Source organism: Megascapheus bottae, chromosome 31, assembly GCF_031878675.1.
Source record: "Megascapheus bottae isolate mThoBot1 chromosome 31, mThoBot2.hap1, whole genome shotgun sequence".
NCBI classification, from domain to species: Eukaryota; Metazoa; Chordata; class Mammalia; order Rodentia; family Geomyidae; genus Megascapheus; species Megascapheus bottae.
In genome coordinates, this window is record NC_143539.1 from 7,244,282 (window position 1) to 7,263,247 (window position 18,966).

Below are 18,966 nucleotides of genomic sequence, written 5' to 3' on the forward strand. Positions count from 1 at the left end.
AGGATGACGGGTGAGAGCCGCGGTGGCCTGGCTGAGCATTTTATCAATATGCACAGTCTAGAACCTTCTTTGGGGGTTTTGAGACAGGCTCTGTCGAACCAAGGCCGTTCTGGAACTCAAGATCTTCCTGCCTCTCAAGTGTTGGGACTGCAAGCTTGCATCACCACTCTGCACCTTTGCAACCACTCTTCCGCAATGCGCACAGGGTGCTGGGGCCAGGAGCGTAACGGCTGAACGCCGCTTCCCTCGGCCGGGCCTCCCGTGTTTCCGGGGCGGCAGGCACGCACCTCCATGGTGTAGTTGGTGTGCTTGTTGTCGAAGATGAGGGCCTCCTGGATGAGCTGGTGCTGCTGCTCCAGCAGGTCCAGGTTGGGCTTGTAGTCCACGATGCTGCGCTCGTACTGCTTCAGGTGGCTCAGCTGGTCCTCCAGCGTCCCGTTCATCTCGATGGAGATGCGGCCGATCTCCTGTGGGGAGGGCGGTCCCGAGGGGCACTGATGGGCAAGGCTGTGCCCTCAGTGCCCTCCCCAGCTTGGGCTAGAGCAGCCAGAGCAGTGACTGCGGCCACGACACGAGTGGAGAGACGTGGAGACGGAGGCCCCGGGGGCTTTCTGCTTGGCATAGCCATCTTACCCACACCTCCCTCCTGGCCCACTCGGTGCCCTCACCTCCATCTTGGTCTGGATCCAGGGCCCCACTACGTTGGCCTGGCTGGCGAACTGGCGGCGCAGGTGCTCGTTGGACTGCTGCTTGCTCTGCTCCTCCAGCAGGGCATGGTCCCTCTTGGGCACGAGCTGCTGCACCTGGGGGGCCGGCGGGGGGCGTCAGGCCGAGCCCCTTCCCCCCACGGCGGGGCCTGGCGCTGTCCCCGGGGGCAGGGGAGCCCAGCCCACCTTCTCCCACTTGGAGTTGATGATCTGGGGGGTGACGGTGGTGTAGGGGTTGCTGCCCAACAGCTTGATGTGGTTGCTCTCGGCGATCCTCTGCGCCTCCTTGTGGAGGGCCAGGATGGCTTCCCGCTCGCGGTCGGCATCCGGCAGGGTGGACTTGAACTGGTCGTGGGCCGAAATGAGACCCTGGTGGGGAGGAAGAGAAGGCGTGAGGCGGCGGTCCAGCTCCCCAGGGACCTGGCTGGGGGGGGGGGGGGGCGGACCTCGATCTCCTCAATGGTGTGGACGATGAACATGTCCTGCAGATCCTCCATGGCGCTCTCCATCCAGTTGTTGAAGGGGGCGGCCCGCTTGGCGTACTCCAGGTGCAGCTGGTCGATGGTCTCCAACTGCTTCTCCGTTTTCTGGGGCGCATGAAGAGAGGGGGGAAGGCAGGTCAGCTCACCAGTGGGAAGAGGGGGGCGCTGAGGCGGGACACTGCCCGGGAGAAGCCGAGGGCCTGGGCGCTGCCCCGCTCACCTCCAGCGCCTCTCTGCGGCTGTGGGTCAGCGAGCCCAGGGCGTCCCACTGGTCGCAGATCTTCTGGCACCGGGCATTGACGTTGTGGGAGTCGTAGTAATCCAGCTCACTGCAGGACAGATGGACGGCGGTGAGTCCCAGGGACACCCACCACCCCGGGGGACCCCCGGCCTGCTGCCAGGGGTGGTGGCACGCAGCCCTGGAGCAGAAGGTGCAGCAGGGCAGCGCGTGGCTGCTACTCTGGATTCCTCCCTTCCTCGCCCGTGGCTCCGCATGCTGTGCGGCACTACTTGACTCCCGCCACACGGGGAACAGTGGATGCTCAGCCCCGTCAAGAGGGTCCCTGTCTTCTGGAAGCTTGGGGCCAGGCCTTCAGGGCAGCAGGCTCCGGGCCTGGGAATGACTGCGGGGAGGAGTGGGGGAGGCGCCTGCGGCCCAGCTCCTACGCTAACCGGGTGATCTCGGGCCAGGCCCTTGGCCACTCCATGCTTGGTAAGGAGGCCCAGCTGGCTCATTCCAGAAGCGCAGACGACACTCCAACAACCAGCCCTCCTCCCCTGCTTCCTCCTGGGCAAGTGCTCAGAGTCCACTCTGGGTTCACGCGAGTGGCTTCACGTGGCTGGCTAGCTCAGCTGTGTGGGAAGGCTCCCTGCTGGTCTCACACCCGTGGTGCCTCGTGGGGGCTCTGGCATCCCGTGCTGATGGCCCACAGCGTCTGGAAGCCCTGCCAGGGGGCAGCGCATGCGCAGGGCGGCACACTGGGGTGTCTGTGGGAAGGCAGCTCCACCAAGGATCCTATTTTAGGGAGGCTGGTGCACTCCCCGTGAAGTAAGGGCCGGGGAACTGAGGCCCCATTCACAGCTCCAGGGGTGCCGTGTACTAACTGTGCCCAAGTTTATCTGGCCGGGGCGGGGTGGAATCTGGAAGGGGGGCGGTCAGAACAATGGGCTCCCTGTGCCGCTGCGGAGGGGTGGACGAGATGTGACCATGGGGCTTCCGGGTGGGGTCTGCGGGAGGTGAAGGGGAGCGCGCCCTGCCCCCACGCACTTGAGCTCCTGGGCGATGGCGGCGATCTGCTCCACGCGGTCCTGGTGTGCGGCCAGGTCGCTCTCGAACGCCTCGTGCTTGCGGAGGAGAGCTTTGATGTCAGACAGGGTGGCCGTCTCATAATCGCGGTGCTTCAGCATGGCCTCTTTCCCTGGGGGGCAGAAGGGCACGTGGACAACAGCACCGCACCCAGGGGGCTGTCCAACCCCGGGGGGGGGGTCCCCAGACAATTCTGAAACCTTCCCTTTTGCCCTCCAGGAGGTCTCTAAGCCCAACTGTGGGATGTGTGTGTGTGCGCGGGTCCTGGGGCTTGAGCTCAGGGCCTGGATGCTGTCCCTGAGCTTCTTTTGCACAAGTCCCGTGCTGCTCTACCACCTGAGCCACAGCTCCACTTTCGGCGTTTTGGTGCTTCACGTTGGCCTCGCTGCCTGGGCCGGCTTGGAGTCACTGCTTTGACTTTGACTGACGCTGGCCTGAACTCAACTCGCGTTCTACACCGAGAGCGCTTTATCAGGAGGCCACCAGAACTGGACTCTGGCCTCACGGCAGGAAAGCTGACGTGGGTTTCTAGAAGGCGGCGGGGCGGGTGGGCCCCAGAGGGGCCCAGCATGGTAGGCTGCGCCATGCAGTCCCAGGCTTTCTGGGAGCCATGGGTGGGGCAGGCCGGGCCCTTTGAAGGCACACACTGTCATTAGTCCTGGAGCCACGCTAATTACACACCACAAAAAAACTCACACGGCCCTGCAGGGAACAAGGGCAGCCAGGCTGGCGGCCAGCAGGACTCAAGGGGTCTGGGCTGTCACTGGGGTGATGTTTAAGGAAACCAGTCCCCCTCAGCTCAGCCACCCCCAGGACCAGGGGTCCAGAACTGCACTGGAGCAGCAAGGCCACCAGGGGGGCTGAGGGTTGGCAGCAGGACAGGGCTCCGGGCTCAGTAGCCGTCAGGCCACCCTCTGGAAGCATCTTCCTGGGGCCTGGACTCAGAGCCTCCCCAGAGGGAACTCCAGGTGGAGTGGACAAGGCAGAGGGCTCGTCTTAGTCTGAGGGGAACAGATGCAGTGGATGCCCTGTGTCCCTGGGCACCACAGAAAAGGCAATCATCTGTCCCTGGTCGGGACCTCAAGAAGCAATTCGCAACTAAGTAGCCAGATGCCAGGCTGTCCCCGCAGCTGAGGGCTGCTGTGGGGGCCGGGTGCCGCCTGGGGCCCCTGCAGGTGCCCGCTGCCCAGGGCCGGGAAGCCACAGTGAGTGTGTAAGAAGTGCCTTCAGCCAGGCAGTGGTGGCAGGGGGCGGGAGGGAGGCTGCCATAAGCACATGGGGTCACGCAGCAGACTCTGGGTCTGAACCCACGCCTCCACCAAGCCACACCCACCTGGAGATGACTCTAGCACTCCAGGCACTGGCCAGGTCCTGAGGGCGTCTGGCCCCTGGGATGTGCATGGGACCAGGGACTTGGAATTCTACACCCCGAGCCCAGGGAGGCCACCTGCCCTTTTAGGACACGTGGGCAGCCAGGGCAGTGGAGGTGACAGCCACGGGGGACGGGCCACACAGAGGAGCGGGAAGGGCTGCAGAGCGGGGAGGAGGGGCGCACCATCGGTCCAGGCCTCGTGGATCGAGGCCTTCTGCCGGAACTTCTCTGCCAGGTGGTCGAGCCGCTCCAGCCGGCGGATCTCGTTCAGGAGCCATTCCTCGTAGCCCTTCTCGGCTTGCTCCAGGTGCTGCCAGCCGTTGTTGATGTCCTGGGGTGGGAGCGGGGCATCCAGGGCTGTCAGGGGAGGCCTGGGCAGCCCCACGGAGCCCTGACTACGCGCCGGACGGAGGGCGCAGGTCCCCGACACTCCCACCCCGGCCCGGGTGCCCGCTCACCGACACCATCCTGCCCTCCGAGGGCATGAAGGCCGGCCGGTTGCTGAGGCGCAGCTTGGTCTGCAGCGTGTTGAAGTTGATCTCCAGCTGGCACTTCTCCTGCACCTTGGGCGGCTTGTGCACGCGCCGGTAGTCACGGAAGTCCTCCAGCTTCTGCTGCATCTCCTGGATGGTCTTCTGCGGCACGCGGTCCTCCAGCCAGGGGATGGTGCGGCGGATCCACTCCAGCAGCTGCGGCCGAGGAGCCAGGGTGGCGTGGGCATGGGTGCTCGGCCCGCGGCCAGGGCCACCCTCCCGTGTCCACCCAGGCAGGCTCCTGCTTCCCAGCCCGCGGGGACCCCACCGTCTGTGTCTCCCCGCACACCCCAGACAGTCACATGGCTGTGGCTGCTGACTCCACGAGGTTCAGCTGTTTGAGAGCCGAAGGCTCACAGAGTATAAGGGACACCAGGGCAGGCCCACCGCAGGCCAGGGCATTTCTGGATGCACCAAATCTTAGCCCAGGAGCTGGTGGTTCTGGAGGAGAAAGGCTGACCCAGAGCCAGCTGGCCGGGTGGCAGCGGGGCGGGCGGGGGCGGCACTCACGTCGCTGGCCAGCCGCTCGTAGTCCTCCATCAGGTGCTCGTTCTCCTGGTTGACAGCCAGCACCTTGCAGATGCGGTTGGCAGCGGTCTCGGCCTGGAGTAGGGGCAAAGTCAGGGCTGCCGGGGGTTGGCGACCCTCCCTCCTGACCAGCATGCCTCCCGAGAGCAGAGTCCACGGCCCACACCAACTCCCCGAGGAGGGGGAGGACAGACGTGCAGCTGCAAGACGGCTGAGCGGCCCATGAACAGAGGCGGGCACGGAGAGAAGATGGGGACGCCTCCCACGGCTAGGTGAGGCGGCCAGGCCCGTGTCCTGGGCAGGAAGGCAGCTGGAGGGGGGGCTGGAGAGGGAATGCTGATGCCCTGAGTGCAGGTAGTCCCCCTCCTCAGCCCTCACAGGGAGTCTGCACCATCAGGCGCTGGGGGGGCAGGTGAGAGGGGCACGAGTTAGCCCTGGCCGTGACTACAGGGGTGCAGCCTGCGGGAGGGGGCGGTGCGGAGGTCACACAGGAGGCCAGGTACCTTTCAGGAAGCACAGAAAGGGTCCCAGAGGAGTTGGAACAGCAACAGAACAGGAACAGAAATAGTGAGGAGGGTCTAGTCATAGGGAGGAAAACCAGAGGCTCGGGAGCTGGCACTGCCTGGCACCCCCATCCACGCACCACACGAGGGGAAGCAGGGAGGGAAGACCCACAGCCATGCTCACGCTGCACGGCACACACAGGGGGTGTGAACCAGGCAGGATGCAGAGGCAGGGGCATCACGGGGGTCAGGAGCTGACCCCCAACTACACAGACACCCCCAGATCTGTGTGTCCACTAAGTCACGGGCTTCTAGCTCCAAACTCAGAGAGGCTGCTTTAGTGACTTAGAAACCAGCTACAGGCAGAGACTTGGGGTTCACTCCAACAGAAACAAAAAGCTCAGAGAACACGTTCTGCAGTCACTGAGGAGGAAACAGAGCCAGGCTGTCCTCCAAGGCAAAGTCACCATACCCTGGCCCCGGAGGGGACCTGCATCCTACAGGCTGGCCAGCGAGCAACGAGGCTCAACAATCTCCCCACACCCTGAGCTGGGCTGTCCTGCTGGTACCTGCTCCCACAGATCCCCTAGAGGTCTCCATTCCCAACTTCAGCCCAAGCCAAGAGGCCACTCCGACAGGAAAGCAATTCTGTCTGAGCAGGGGCCTGAAGGGAAGGATGTAATGCCATCTGCCATGCTGTTAGGCAGGGTCACAGCAAGGGACCTTCCTCCCTGAGTGGACACACAGCCTCCCCGACCCCAGCCTGTCCTTTAAGCAAAACTCAGCCACCAGGTCCAATGACAACAAGGTGAAGAAGTGACATGGCCTGGAACCAGGAAGCCACTGACGTGGCTGGACAGCGCCCTCTGCTGGCAGCCCTGAGCTGGGAGAACAATTCTGAACCAGGGCTGACAGGACACTACCGCACACACAGAAGCAGCAGAGCAGGCAAGGGCAGGCCTGGCTGCCCAGGGCCAACAAGAGACCGTGGGGAGTGATGGACTCGCCACACTGCAGCTTCAAGAGCAGCTCCCTCAGCAGAGGCTGGGAATTTCCTTTCCTTTCTCCAAGGGGTCTAAGGAGCCCTGCTGGGCTTACAGATTCAATCCCTTCCTCCACCCACTGGCCAACAGGAAATCTGGGCGACAGGGGGCCTCTACAAAGACATGGGGAAGGGGGGGCGCTCCCCTGGAGGGGCGGGGCTGCCACATGCAGGCATTAGGGCACACCCCACTTCACTGTGCAGCCCTCCTCTCAAAGCAGTCAGGATTGTGAGCACACAGACACAAAGACAGACCGGACAGCCGGGACACCAGGTGACAGTGGGCAAGTGTGCATGGCACAGCAGCGCGGGGTCCGCTGCCCCAGCTCACCTTCTGGGCCCCCGAGAAAGCGTGGTAGAAGCAGGACACGTAAGTCATGATGGCCTTCTCATCTGGCCTCAGAGTGCCCACAATATCTGTGCAGAGAGAGAGAGAAAGAGAGAGAGGCAGGAGAGAGTGAAAGACGCAGGAGGTGGGTGGGCTGCGGCCCGAGCTCATGCAGGAGATAGCGCTTGCTCAGGACTGGAAGCCAGCCCCCGCTCAAGTGTGGGCGGCGTGACCTGCCCTGAGAATGAGGGACAAGTCTGAGTGAGGGGGGCCTGGGTCTCAGCAGACCAGACATGGAGACATGCCTCTATAAATGGGCTGGAGGAGACGGACTCCAACTGATGCCAGGCTTTTTTCTCCCTCTGAAAAACGTCAGTAGGATCACACCGTGTCTATCCTGTACTTTCGGTAGCGCACACCTGTAATCTCAGTACTCAGGTGACCGAGGCAGGAGAATTCTAAGTTTAAGGTCACCAGGGCTACATCCACGGTAAGATTGTGCCTCAAACAAAACATCAACACCCCCCGACCCCCAAGCAAACCTGAAGGTCTTGAGCCATGGGGTGGTGGCACACTGATCACTCCCCAGGGAGCTGCAGTGACTGCAGCCGGGCTTCTTCCTTTCCCACCCCAGGGCTTCTGCACTTGTTCTGATCTTCATCTGGCCTTGTCCCCTGTGCTCCACGGACTGAATGGCCATGTGCAGCTGGCTTGCCTGCCTTGGGCCTAACTATGTGCCTACGCCCTGGCCCACAGCCCGGCACTGACACGAGGCTCAGAGGTGACCAGTGCGCCGCCCAGGCGTGAGGGGGAGTGGCTTCCAGTCAGAGAGAGCCACTGCAGTCTGCAAGAGAAATGAGGTGAGCCGGGAGGCGAGCGCAGCGGCGGCATTGGGCAGTGGCGGCGAGGAGGGCCTGCCTCCGTGCCCGGTACCTTCTGCGCTCCCGAAAAGGCATGGTAGAAGCTGGACACATAGGTCATTATGGCCTTCTCGTCGGGCCGGGCCGTGTTCACGATGTCTGCAAGTGAACAACAAGGGTTAAACCGCCCGAGCAGAGGTGGGGTGGGTGCAGGCTCGGCCAGGCCTTGGGGAAGGACCTTAGTGGCACCTGAGTGGTGGCCCTTGTGTGGCAGCACCTGTGTAGCATGGACTCAGCCAGCTCCCTCCCCCTTCCTTCCCTGTGGGAACAGCAGCTTCCCTTCCCTGAGCTCAGCCTCAGGGGCTCTGCTCAGTGAACTCCAAGGCCACAGGGGCCATGGCTGTGTGGAGTGGGGAGGGAAAGGGAGCAAATCCGGAACAGGAAAAAACACAACATTCCACTCTGGCAGGCAGGGCGGGGAGCTGGGAGCCAGCAGTCCGGGGCCACCTTGCCCAGGTCCCGGCCTCCACCAAGAGCTGATCCCTCAGGAACTCTCCATGCCCGACTCCATCCCTGACTGCATCTGGCCAGTTTAGGCCCTGGTGATCCCCACTCTGGCTCCCAGGCTGCAGGCCCGTCCCTGTCCACCCAGATCCATTTGGCGGGTCGTGTGGCCGTTGGCTCTGCAGTGACCTCAGTGAGTCACAGGCCTTGCCCAAAGCCAGGAGGAAGAGACGGGGAGGCCTTGGGGCAGCAGGGATGTGATGGACGGAAGAGGGGACTCACCCTCGGCATCCAGCATCTTGGGGATGTCCAGGTACTTCTCAGCCACTTCAAAGGCATTGTTGAGGTTAGTGACGGGGTCATCCTGGGAGGCAGATGGGGAGACAGATCATCAGCAGGGCACAGGGCCGCCCGCGGAACAAATTCTTACAAATGCTCAGCCGTGCAGGGCGTGGTGGCTCATGCTGTAATTCTAGCTACTCACTCAGGAGGCTGAGATCTGAAGATGGAGGTTCAAAGCTAGCCTGGGCACTAAAGACCCACTAAAGACCATGAGCCTCTTATTTCCAATTAATCATTAGAAAATAGGAAGTGGGGCTGTGGCTCCAGGCTGAAGAGCTCAGGGACTGCACTGAGGCCCAGAGTTCAACCCCATGACCCACAGAAAAAAAAAAAAAAAAAGAAGAAATTCTCAGCCATGCAATTCCTATCCCGAGTGGGGTAAGCTATGGCCTTTTCTTCTCAAGAAATAACAGAATTTCTGCTCATCCACCAACTTCAGATGACCCCAGGCCCTGAACCCTGGCCTGAAAACACCCATATTCCACCACTGAGGCCAGCATAAGCTCCCTCATGGATTCCCCACTACCCGTACCAACCTCCAGCCAGAGCCATACTCCCACCCCCACAGAGCCCGAGTGGGCCAGGCCTGCACTCGCTCATCCAGCCAGGGCCTTTCCTGGCCACGCTGGCTCAGCGGCACCAGGTTTCCCTCCCTTGACAGCATCTGTCTCTGCCCTACAGTTGTGCCACCCACTGTGGCCTGGACCCTGTGCCTGATTGCTTTGGACACAGTCCCCCACCCTTGCTATAAGGACAAGAGCTCTGAGAGGGCAGGTTTGGATCAGCTCTTCTCCTTCTCCCCTGGGCACAGCAATCTTCTAGACTCTAGGTCAACAAAGGAGAACTAGAGGGCCCTCAGGTCAGGCTCCAAAACAGGCCTAGCCGGTTGCAAGGCCCATGCAAGGGCCAAGGTGGAGGCCGGGGTCGGCTGGGGCGTGGAGACGCGCACCTTTCTCAGCTTGTCGTACTCGATGAGCTCGGGTCTGTGCCGGTGGATGAGGGCATTGAAGGCCAGGCCATCCTTCCAGCTGCAGAAGGAAGGCAGAGGTGACTTTCTGGTGAGTTTGGCATGTGGCAGGCATTGCAGCAACAGCTGTGTGACCTGACACCGCCTAGCCTGGGGCCAACTCCCATGATCCCTGGCGGCCTCCATGTCCGGGACTGTAAAATGGGGGTAGTTCGCAGCGACTCCGCAGGGCTGCTGGGACAGTCCAGTGAGACCGCTGGATGGACACAGCCTGACTGGTGACCTCCCCCGAGGCGTCTTTAGATTCTGTGGGGCCGGATGTGGTGCGGCCTGCGGGTCTCAGGAGGAAAAGGACTTCACCACGTCACACATTCCTCATGAGGTGCCAGGAGGGATAAAGGACAGCTGTCCCCATGCGCTTGCTTAGTTACTTCCTTACAGCAGAACCTGGGGGAGGGCAAGGCTGCACGGCCACTCGTGGAAGCAGTCCAGAGGCTCCGGACTCAATAAATAGACGAGTGAGTGGCCAGGCACCATGGCTACGCAGGAAGCTGAGATCTGAGGATTGTAGCTCAAAGCCAGCCAGAACAAGAGAAGACCGTAAGACTCTTATCTCCAATTGACCACCAAAAAGCCGGAAGTAGAGCTGTGGCTCATGAACTGAAAAGATTAAAGGCCGTGTCCAGGCCCTGGGTTCACGTGCAAGGCTCCCTCCCTCCCACCCACCCCAATCAAGTGAGATGAGCCACTGTGGCAGGAGGAGACATGGAGTGGAGTGCAGACACCTGTCCTCACCAGGGCTGCACCAGGCCACCCGACCCAAGCTTCATGTCCTCGCCTCTGCTCCACTCCACCCACCCCAGCAGAGGGCGCCTGAAAGCACCCCCTCCCTTCCTCCACATCAGCAAACGTGATTCTGTATGAGCTCAAGAGATAGGCCGGGACAGGAGGCAGATCCCAGAGTAGACGGACTTGCCCAGTATACAAGGCCCAGAGCTCAAAACTTAAAAATGGCTCAAATACAGACATCCATGCATGCAAACAAGAAACCTCTCAGCCAGGAGTAGTGGCTCAGCTTCTCAGGAGTCGGATAAAGGATCAGCCTGAGGCCAACCCAGGCAACCGTTAGAGAGATGTGATTTCAAACACAAGCTGGGCACAGGAGTGTATGCCTGTAATCCCGACCATTCAGGAGGCGGAAATGGGAGGACTGCAGCCCCACTCCAGGGCAAAGCTCCCATCCTAGCCAGAAAACTAAAAGCAAAAGGACTGGGGAAATGGAGTGGGTGGGAGGCTCTGAGTTCAATCTCTCACCCCATAAAAACAACAACAAAGTCTCTTTGAGCCGACATTTAGGGGCAGCTACTGAAAGAATTCTGCTGAGGAATGCCATGAGCTAGGAATGGCAGAGGCTAAGGAAAGGCCTTGGGCACCCAGTGTGGGCCCCGCAGAGCCCGAGCACAGGGCAGGGATCTCGTGAGGTCCTGTGTGTGTCCTGGAAGGAAGCGGTGTCACGGCTGGACCGAGTCTTGCTCCGCATGGCAGTGTGGGTCCAGCATCAATGCCACGTAAAGGCTCCGAGGGCAAGGGACTGACGGAGAGGCTGGCAGGAACGCAGGTGGGGGTGTCGCTACCTGATGTGGAAGTTCTGCACGTTGACGTTTTTGTATGGGGCCGTCTTCCTCTGGCACCACAGCAGGAGCCCTTCTTTGGCCGAAGTCTCTGCAATACACACAAGGCGGGTGAGGCCAGCTCAATGGCAAACCTTAGAACTCGCCCGTACTGAGCCCAGGGAGAGGGGCCACCCTCAGTGACAGAACACTCACCCCAGGAAGCGGCAGGGTCAGGCCCTGAGTACCGAGCCCTGAGCCACCACTGTACTAGCAACGACGCCCTTGGGACAGTAGCCCCCGCCTCATCTCCTTATAGACAATGGGCCCCAGGAGCCGCCCAGGCCACTTGACGAGCGGAGTGGGGGGTCCATAAGCTGGCAGCCTGAGGGGCTCTGGGTGGACCACCAAGCTGCCTCTTCCACGCAGGAACCAGACATGGTTGTGGGAGAGGCAGGCCGCTGCTGTGGGGCCCTCTGAGCCCGCAGCCCCAAGAACGAGAAGCCACGAGGCTGTGAGTCTCACCCTCCACAGAGATGTCCTGGATGGCGAAGCGGAGGATGATGGTCCAGATCATGCCCAGGGTCATCTTGGCGTTGCCATCCACAATTTCTGCATGTGCGGAAGGGCGGGGGGGGGGGGTCAGCCATGCCAACTCGCTGCAGTCCTGGCTGCAGCCTCTGGGCCATACCCGCAGACCCGGCTGATGGGCTGCCAAGGGCTGGTCACACCCCCGCAGGGGTGCGGCTCTGCTTTTATGTGAGCAGTGCCGCCCTCGGGGTGAAGGTGGCCTCTGCAGTCTGGAGATCTGCCCCTCCTCCTGACACCTGGTCCTCACCTTCGACTCCCCTGATAAAAGGCCCGAGGCTGCTCAGGTGACCCGCCAATCTACTTCAATCCTTCAGCTAAAGCCTCTGGGCAAACCAGACCAAGCCAGGACATTTGCTCTTTTTCTGTGTGTTGTGTGCCAGCACTGGGCTTGAGCACAGGATCTTGCCCTCTACAACCTGAACCAATCCTTCACTTTTGGCTTCTTTGCTGGTTAACACGAGGCCAGAGTCTTGAATCTGTCTGCTTGGGCTGGTTTCAAATCTCAACCCTCAGATCTCAGCCTCCTGAGCAGCTAGAATTATAGGCGCGGGCCTGGCGCCCTGGGGTCCAGGCTGGCCTGGAACTTGGGATGCCTCAGACTCTCAAGCCATTGCTGGGATTACAGGTGTGTACTGCCTTCCCTCCAGCGGCTGGTCCTCAGGGCTTGCCTGAAGAATCTCCCACCCCCTCCGGATCCTCTGATGGTGGGCTGCTCTCTGATGAGCACACCAACCAGGCACTGGAGGAAAGTGTGGGAGACAAACCAGAAGGGTTGAGTGAAAGACAAATTCCAAGCTCCCTGACATTCAAGAATGGGGCTCAAGGCCAGGCTTGGTTTGAAAGTAGTCTCAGGCTGCAGCCCAGGGGCTGGGGGCCGGGGGTGGTCCAAACCTGGCCTGGTCCTGTCCCAGGCCCTGCTTCTTGCCAGTCCTCCATACCACAACCCCAGATCCAGGCAGGCGAGGAGGAGAGGAAGGTGGCTCTCAGCGCTGTCGACAGCAGCTTCTCGGACCTGCAGCTGCACCCTCATCTGAGCACAAGGAGGCTGAGCCGCTGCCCTGCCAGGCTATGCAGAGGGCAGGGAGCTGGGGCCAGGCGAAGGCCCCCGGGGCTCTGGGACACCGCTCTAGCTCTGTGCCAGGGCCCGGCGGGCTCAGGGACTGGGATGAAATCCATTTGGGCATGAACAGGGAACATTTTCAGAGTTGAGTTTTTCTCTAATGAAGCGGGGCCTGCCCTGGGTCTGTCCTTTGACCCTTTCATATTTACAGACTAGCACTGGACAAAACAAACGAGGCTGTGAGAAGCACAAGGCTGGCACAGAGCCCAGAGGAGGGACGGGGGCAGGGACAGGAAACCCCTGGGCCTGACTGCTCAAACACCAGCCACCTCTCCCGGGCTGGAGGCTTGGCACTGCTCCTCAGAGAGGTCCCGAGCTGGGGCAAGGCCTTGGAACTCAGTCCTGGCCAAATTCTTGGGGCCCTGTCATTAGGAGCAATTAGTTTTCTTTGTTTTTCTAAAAGCTGGGACAACACGGATATCAGGGCAAGAAACTCTGCGCTGACTAATGAGCAGAGCAGCGCGCCAGCCGCCAGGGCTTCTGGGCTCCATCAGGCCTTGCCTTGCCAAAAACACCCGAGAACTGCACGAGGGCACCGAGGAGAGCGTAGGGCTGGAGGAGCCCCAAGTCCACTAGGTACGAAGGATTCCAAGCTGTCCTGGGCCTATGCGACCCGGCAAAGTCCCAGCGTGGACCTGAAGCCTTGCACATCCTGTCCCCAAGCTCAGCTGGGGGCCACAGCCCCCCTCTGGCCTACTTATGAGGCAGGGAAATGGAACAGGGATCCTGGTGTAGACAAGAGGTCCAGCACAGTATGAGGACAAGTCAAAGCCACTTTCCTCCAGGCCCCATGGCTACACCTCCTAAATTGGGGTTATACCCGTAGTCTGTGTTTCCCTTTTTTTGTTTTGATTTTGATTAATTTTCCCTGCCAGTCCTGGGGCTTGAACTCAGGCCCTGGGCACTGTCCCTGAGCTTCTTTTGCTCAGGGCTAGCGTTCTATCACTTGAGCCACAGCACCTCTTCTGGCTCTTTCTGTGTACATGGTAATGAGGAATTAGACCCAGGGCTTCATGCATGCTAGGAAAGCACTCTACCACTAACTAAGCCACATTCCCAGCTGTTTTTGTTTTCCTTTGTTCAGTTGTGGGGCTTGAACTCCAGGCCTGGGCACTGTCTGAGCTCTTCGGCTCAAGGCTGCCGCTCTACCACTTGAGCCACAGTGCCACTTGTAGTAGTTAATTGGAGATAAGAGTCTCCCAGAGCCAGGGGCTGTCTCTGAACCACGATCCTCAGATCTCAGCCTCCTGAGTGGCTAGGATTACAGGCTCTGTTTTAATTTCTGAGGCAGTATTTTGCTGTAAGGCACTGGCCAGGCCTGAACTCACAATCTTCCTGCCTCAGCCTCCTAGGCTGGCTTTAAACCATGATCCTCCCTATCTCGGCCTGTGGAGTAGCAGGTAGAAGCCCTCGGTACCCACTTCTGCCTACATTTCTGAGTGGGGCCAGGGTGTTGTGAAGGGTGGCCGCTGTGGTGGATAGGTCTGGGGAGCAGAGGCTGCCCTGCCTCGAGCTGGCTCACCTTCGGCCCCGATGGAGACCAGCTTGACCCCCTTGCTGGCGATGAAGTCCAGCGCCTTGTTCACGTTGTTGATCTTGTGCACTCTCATCTTGCCTCGCTCGGGCTTGGGTAACCGCTCCCCTGAAACGCACACCGAGAGGAGGGGGGAGGGCGAGGCGAGCCTCAGCGTGCGTCTCATCTCCAAACCCAGGCCCCACCTCAGGCTGAGGGGAAGGGCGCACCCCCTGTACACCCACCCCCTAGCAGCATGAGGGCAGAAGGGGCCATGCCGGGCCGGGGCCTCACCTGAGATGACCTCCAAGAGCAGCATGAGCTTGAGCCCATCCCGGAAGTCCTCGTCGATGTTCTCGATCTGCGTGCCTGCCTTTCGCAGGTGGGAGTTGCACCAGGCTGTGAAGGTCTGGGGAAGGGGTGTGGCAGGTCAGCTGGCAGCCGGCAGGCCAGGCAGACTTGAGAGCACTGAGGTCAGGGTGGTGAACATGCCATGATCCCCGAGGTGGTATGTGGCAGAGCTTGGACTTGAACCCAATCCACTGTGCTTCCCACAATCCATACACACATGGGTAAAGTGCCGGCCCCCAGTATCACTGGCCAAGCGAAAGGCCCCATGGCCTGGCTGGGCCTGTGCACACCTGCACACAGCTGGTTTCCCAGGCCTCTATCTCCCCGCAGAGCATCCTGGGTACCACTCCTCCCCAGCCTTGGGCTCTGCTGACCTTTGGGATATAGAAGACCTGCTCTCTGAGGGGGCAAATTCCCGGGCTTCTCCATGAAAGGAGGGTCCCTCGGCACGCAGCTGAGCCCCAACATCCATGACAAGACGCCGAGTGCATGCCATTAGGCCTGCGAGCAAGAGGGTGTCAACGTGCACAAGACCTGCCCAGACGTCTGCTGGAAAACCCCAGGCACTGGCTTCTCCCAGAGTCTGTGTGCCCCCCCCCCCCCCGCATGCCCCTTCCATCTGCAGGGGCCAGTGCTCAAGTGGGCAGGCTGCCAGGCACGGCAAAAGCACATTCCATGCCCCGGGTACAGGCAGAGCCCACATGGGACACCAGGGGCTTCCACAGAGCCTCTGGCCGAGCACCATGTGTTGTGACAAGTGTCATCAGGTCTACTCATTCAGAGCCAACACCAGGCGGCTCTAGGACAATGACGACGCCTCATTAATACGCCATCCTACAGTGCGCCCATCGACCGGCAAGGAAATTCCTTGCAAACCAGAGAGGGCAAGCAGAGACAGCGGCGCACAGCGGGCCTGGGAGGCGGGGACCCTGCTGCTGCAGTTACAGCTGCTCCAGCTAGTGATGCCTCTGCCCGCGTCTGCTTCAACCCCGTAGTCACCAGCTTACCTCCCCCCCAAAAAAAACACTGGACCAGCTGGGCACGGCCATGCACGCCCATAATCCCAGCAGTCAGGAGGCTGAGACAGGAAGATCACAAGTTCAAAGCTAGCCTGGTCTACAGAGGACAAAAAACCCGACTTGCAGTCCAGACTACATGGCTACCTACCATACCACGCGGCTTCCATCCAGTCCTGACTCCCCAGAGATCCTACCCTGCTCTGCGGTCCCATTCACAGGACCCCACCTGGGCTCCACCAGCTGTCCCCACACGGCCCACGCCCATTAGGAGGCAGTGGTCCCCCCGGCCCCAGGTCCTTTGCTTCCACTGCGCTAACATCAGTTTTCCTCTTCTGGAATCTGGCCAGGCAGATAGCACTGGGTCAAGGTTATTACAAGGATGCCAGGTGCCAGTGTCTGTAAAGCTTACATGCCACCTCTGCTCTCAGAAGTCTTGCCACCGCTGTCCCCTGGCCGCCCTGCCTGTGTGTCTCACATGGCCAGGGCTCAGTGGGGCCTCTAGGGCAGACAGAGGACAGGTGCAGAGGTCACAGGCTGAAATCTGAAGATAAAAGTTTGAAACTAGCCTGGGGAGAAAAATCTATGAAACTCTTATCTGAGATTAATGGCTCAAAAGCCAGAGCAGAGCTGTGGCTCCAGTGGTAGAGTGCTAGCCTTGAGCACAAAAGCCATGTCCCAGTATGCACAGAAAAAAAAATATAAATAAGATAAAAAAAAAAAAACGGGGAATAGCAGACAGAAACAGGTGGGATGCTGGACCCGTTGGGCTACAAAGTGGCCAGGTGTTTTTTAGCCCACCAGGTGGTGTGGGGCCTGCAGGGACGGCTGGCACTACCTCAGAAGGATACAGACCTGGGGTTGCATGCCCACTCTTCAGTTAACCTGTGTCCCATCAAGTGACTCTGACTTTACTCTTCTCTGCAGCCTGTCTCCCTCCCTGCCAGGCAGAGTTGTCAGAAGCTCCCTCCTGCAGATGCACTAACGATTCCACTGGAGGAAATGCATCTAAAGCATCTGTCATGTCCCTGGCACAAAGTGTGGGCCAGATGAATCACATACCCTGCCTGGCTATGGAAGGGCAGAATTTGGTTCTCCTCTGCAAAGGCCCCCAGCCCTCTCCTGCAGATGAGATACAGCAGGGAGACTCAAATGGCAGATGGTCCCCAGTCCAACCTTTGGAGATATTGAGCAAACCTCACCACTGCAGGACCAGGCCACCTGTCCTCACAGAGGCTGCCGCTCTACCTGCCCTCTAAGTACACTCCACCCTTGCTCTCCTCCTCTCAACGGTGAACAAGAACTCTTGGCTCTGATGAGGCACCAACCTGCCTCCAAGTCTTGCCTCTGCCACTGAGGCAATGTGCTTTATATAATAACCACCTTGGTAAGCAAAGAACCCATGGCTTCCTGGTTGATGAATGGACGTATTCTTAAGGTGTTATACATGGCAGAGAAGGGTCTATGTTTAAGTGATGGCGGGGGCTGTGGAGCATGTCTTCCTACCTAAGGTCAGTTCTCCGGCAGAACACAGACCTCCAGCCCAAGACCTGCCTGCACCTTGCTGAGCTGTGTCTCCACTTCCTGGAAGGCGAGGGGTGTTGTAAAGATAGGAAAGGACCCTAAACGCTCTGGGTACAGACAACCTGTCCTGGGAGGCCACCCTTGGCAAGAGCCACCAGGGCTGCCCCTGCTCCACTGCAGTGACACTGGGGAGGAGGAGCTACAGCTCAGAACGGGCATTAAAAATGCATAGCGCGTGCTACTTGGTGACAAAAATAACACTGGCTGGGCTCCTTCCTCTCCCTGGTGAGCAGAGGATACGTGGGTAGCTCGCCTGGTGCTTTCTATAGCAGGAGGCCTGTGGGCCCTCGTGGGCCTCCTCCTTGCACAAGTCTACATCCCTGTGAGCCACTGGACACCTAGACTTAAGAGTTGGATTCACAGTCAAATGATGTGGTACCTGGCTGCACCGTGGGGGGCGGGGGCTAGGGGCGAGTGGACCTGAAGACTTCATTCTCAAGCTCTGATCAGGACAAGAACAAGGGAGCTAGGGAGCTGCTTGTGCTGCCGGAAGCAAGCAGAAAAGGGCTGGAGAGCCACAGGGGCAAAGGTCAGTAAGTGGTGATCAGGAAGAAAGGCAGGGGAGAAGCACCGAGACTCCTGGCCAGCAGCAGGGGGCAGAGGCCGCCTTGGGGGTAGCTGAGACCTTTCTGCATTCGCACCCCTAAGGTGCTCCATGCATGGAGCCCTGGCCCATGCATTCTGGGCCATTGCTCACTTTGGATTCTCACTGGCTATGGCAGAACCAGAGGCAGGGAGGCCGGCGCCCCTGGCCAGCGGGGAAGGGGGCTTGCCCCCCACAGCCCTGACCCTGTGTGTGTTACAGATGGCCAGCTGCTGGCTTCTCTGGGTACTGTGGGGGGACAGAAGGGATGGCACCCTCTTTGTGGGATGAGCTGGTGCTGGGGGCCCAGCTAGAGCCATTTTTGTCGGGATGTTAGGGGGGAGGCGGGGCATCCCCGGTCATAAAGTCCTTCCTGTGTCACGGGGACCCCTCCCAGCCGCCAGGATGTGGAGCAGCCTGGTGAATGAATGATGGATATTGTCTGGGCGGTGACCTAAGCAGTCAGGAATGTGGTCACAGTGGGCTTTAATGAGCCATTCATGGCTGGCTGGCGAGGCCCTCCCCCAACTCAAAAGAGGGCGCGGCCAAGGAGGAAAGCAGCGGTGGAGGTGGCTGGGGGGCTCAGGCAGGAGGCCTGCTGGCCAGCAAGGAAAGCGCCCTGGGGAGCCGTGGCAGAAAGGCGGAGGGGGCAAGGCCACTGGAAGATGGGAGCTACCAGGCCCAGGAGGGGGATTGCAAAACCTCATTTGGGCTTCCAAACTGCCTGGCAGGCGCCCAGACACGGCTTCCATGGACTCTGACTCCCCAACAAGCTGGGAGGGGCGTGTGCCCCTCCAGTCAGTCAGGCCTACAGGCTGCCACCATCCCCTGCCAGCCAGCCCTGACTGGCACGTAGGCATATCTAGCTTCCCCAGGCAAGCCTCGGTGTGGCCCTGTCTCTGAAATACCGTGTCGGGTCTGTGGCTCCGCTGGGACGCCGGCTGCTCGGAGAGGGCGGCCGCCATGCCACTTCCTGAGCTCCCACACGGCCTGCGGTGGCCCCGGCCGCTGCCCATGGCTCCTGCCTTCACTGGTCCCCAGGAATCTTGCCCAGGACCTGCACACCGGGCGGGAGCAGCTATTTATTTCTTGCCACCCTTCTTATCACCCATCGCCAGGCTACT

The 18,966-nt window shown here is 60.3% G+C and overlaps 1 protein-coding gene and 1 long non-coding RNA gene across 8 annotated transcripts in view; one reads left to right on the top strand and one right to left on the bottom strand.

Annotated features, from left to right (window-relative positions):
* The window catches only part of Actn4 (actinin alpha 4), a 54,018-nt gene that overhangs the window by 3,205 nt on the left and 31,847 nt on the right, over positions 1-18,966 (bottom strand). For 3 of the 7 annotated variants that reach the window (XM_090322779.1, XM_090322781.1, XM_090322777.1), the window contains exons 2-17: positions 14,603-14,717; positions 14,318-14,437; positions 11,610-11,696; positions 11,109-11,196; positions 9,457-9,535; positions 8,448-8,529; positions 6,805-6,890; positions 4,911-5,003; positions 4,326-4,556; positions 4,051-4,198; positions 2,457-2,607; positions 1,410-1,518; positions 1,154-1,294; positions 894-1,076; positions 669-803; positions 288-467 (exon numbers count right to left, since the gene is read on the bottom strand). In XM_090322779.1, the coding sequence (XP_090178905.1) occupies positions 288-467; positions 669-803; positions 894-1,076; positions 1,154-1,294; positions 1,410-1,518; positions 2,457-2,607; positions 4,051-4,198; positions 4,326-4,556; positions 4,911-5,003; positions 6,805-6,890; positions 8,448-8,529; positions 9,457-9,535; positions 11,109-11,196; positions 11,610-11,696; positions 14,318-14,437; positions 14,603-14,717 (2,028 nt within the window). Of the gene's footprint in view, positions 1-287; positions 468-668; positions 804-893; positions 1,077-1,153; positions 1,295-1,409; positions 1,519-2,456; positions 2,608-4,050; positions 4,199-4,325; positions 4,557-4,910; positions 5,004-6,804; positions 6,891-7,734; positions 7,821-8,447; positions 8,530-9,456; positions 9,536-11,108; positions 11,197-11,609; positions 11,697-14,317; positions 14,718-18,966 lie in introns of all 7 variants that reach the window. The other 4 variants (XM_090322778.1, XM_090322780.1, XM_090322776.1 and 1 more) reach the window with 2 other exon arrangements.
* Positions 5,020-17,439, top strand: LOC150043885 (uncharacterized). The gene is made up of 3 exons (XR_016533424.1): positions 5,020-5,200; positions 7,436-7,661; positions 16,603-17,439. It is a non-coding gene; the product is annotated as an uncharacterized LOC150043885 (long non-coding RNA).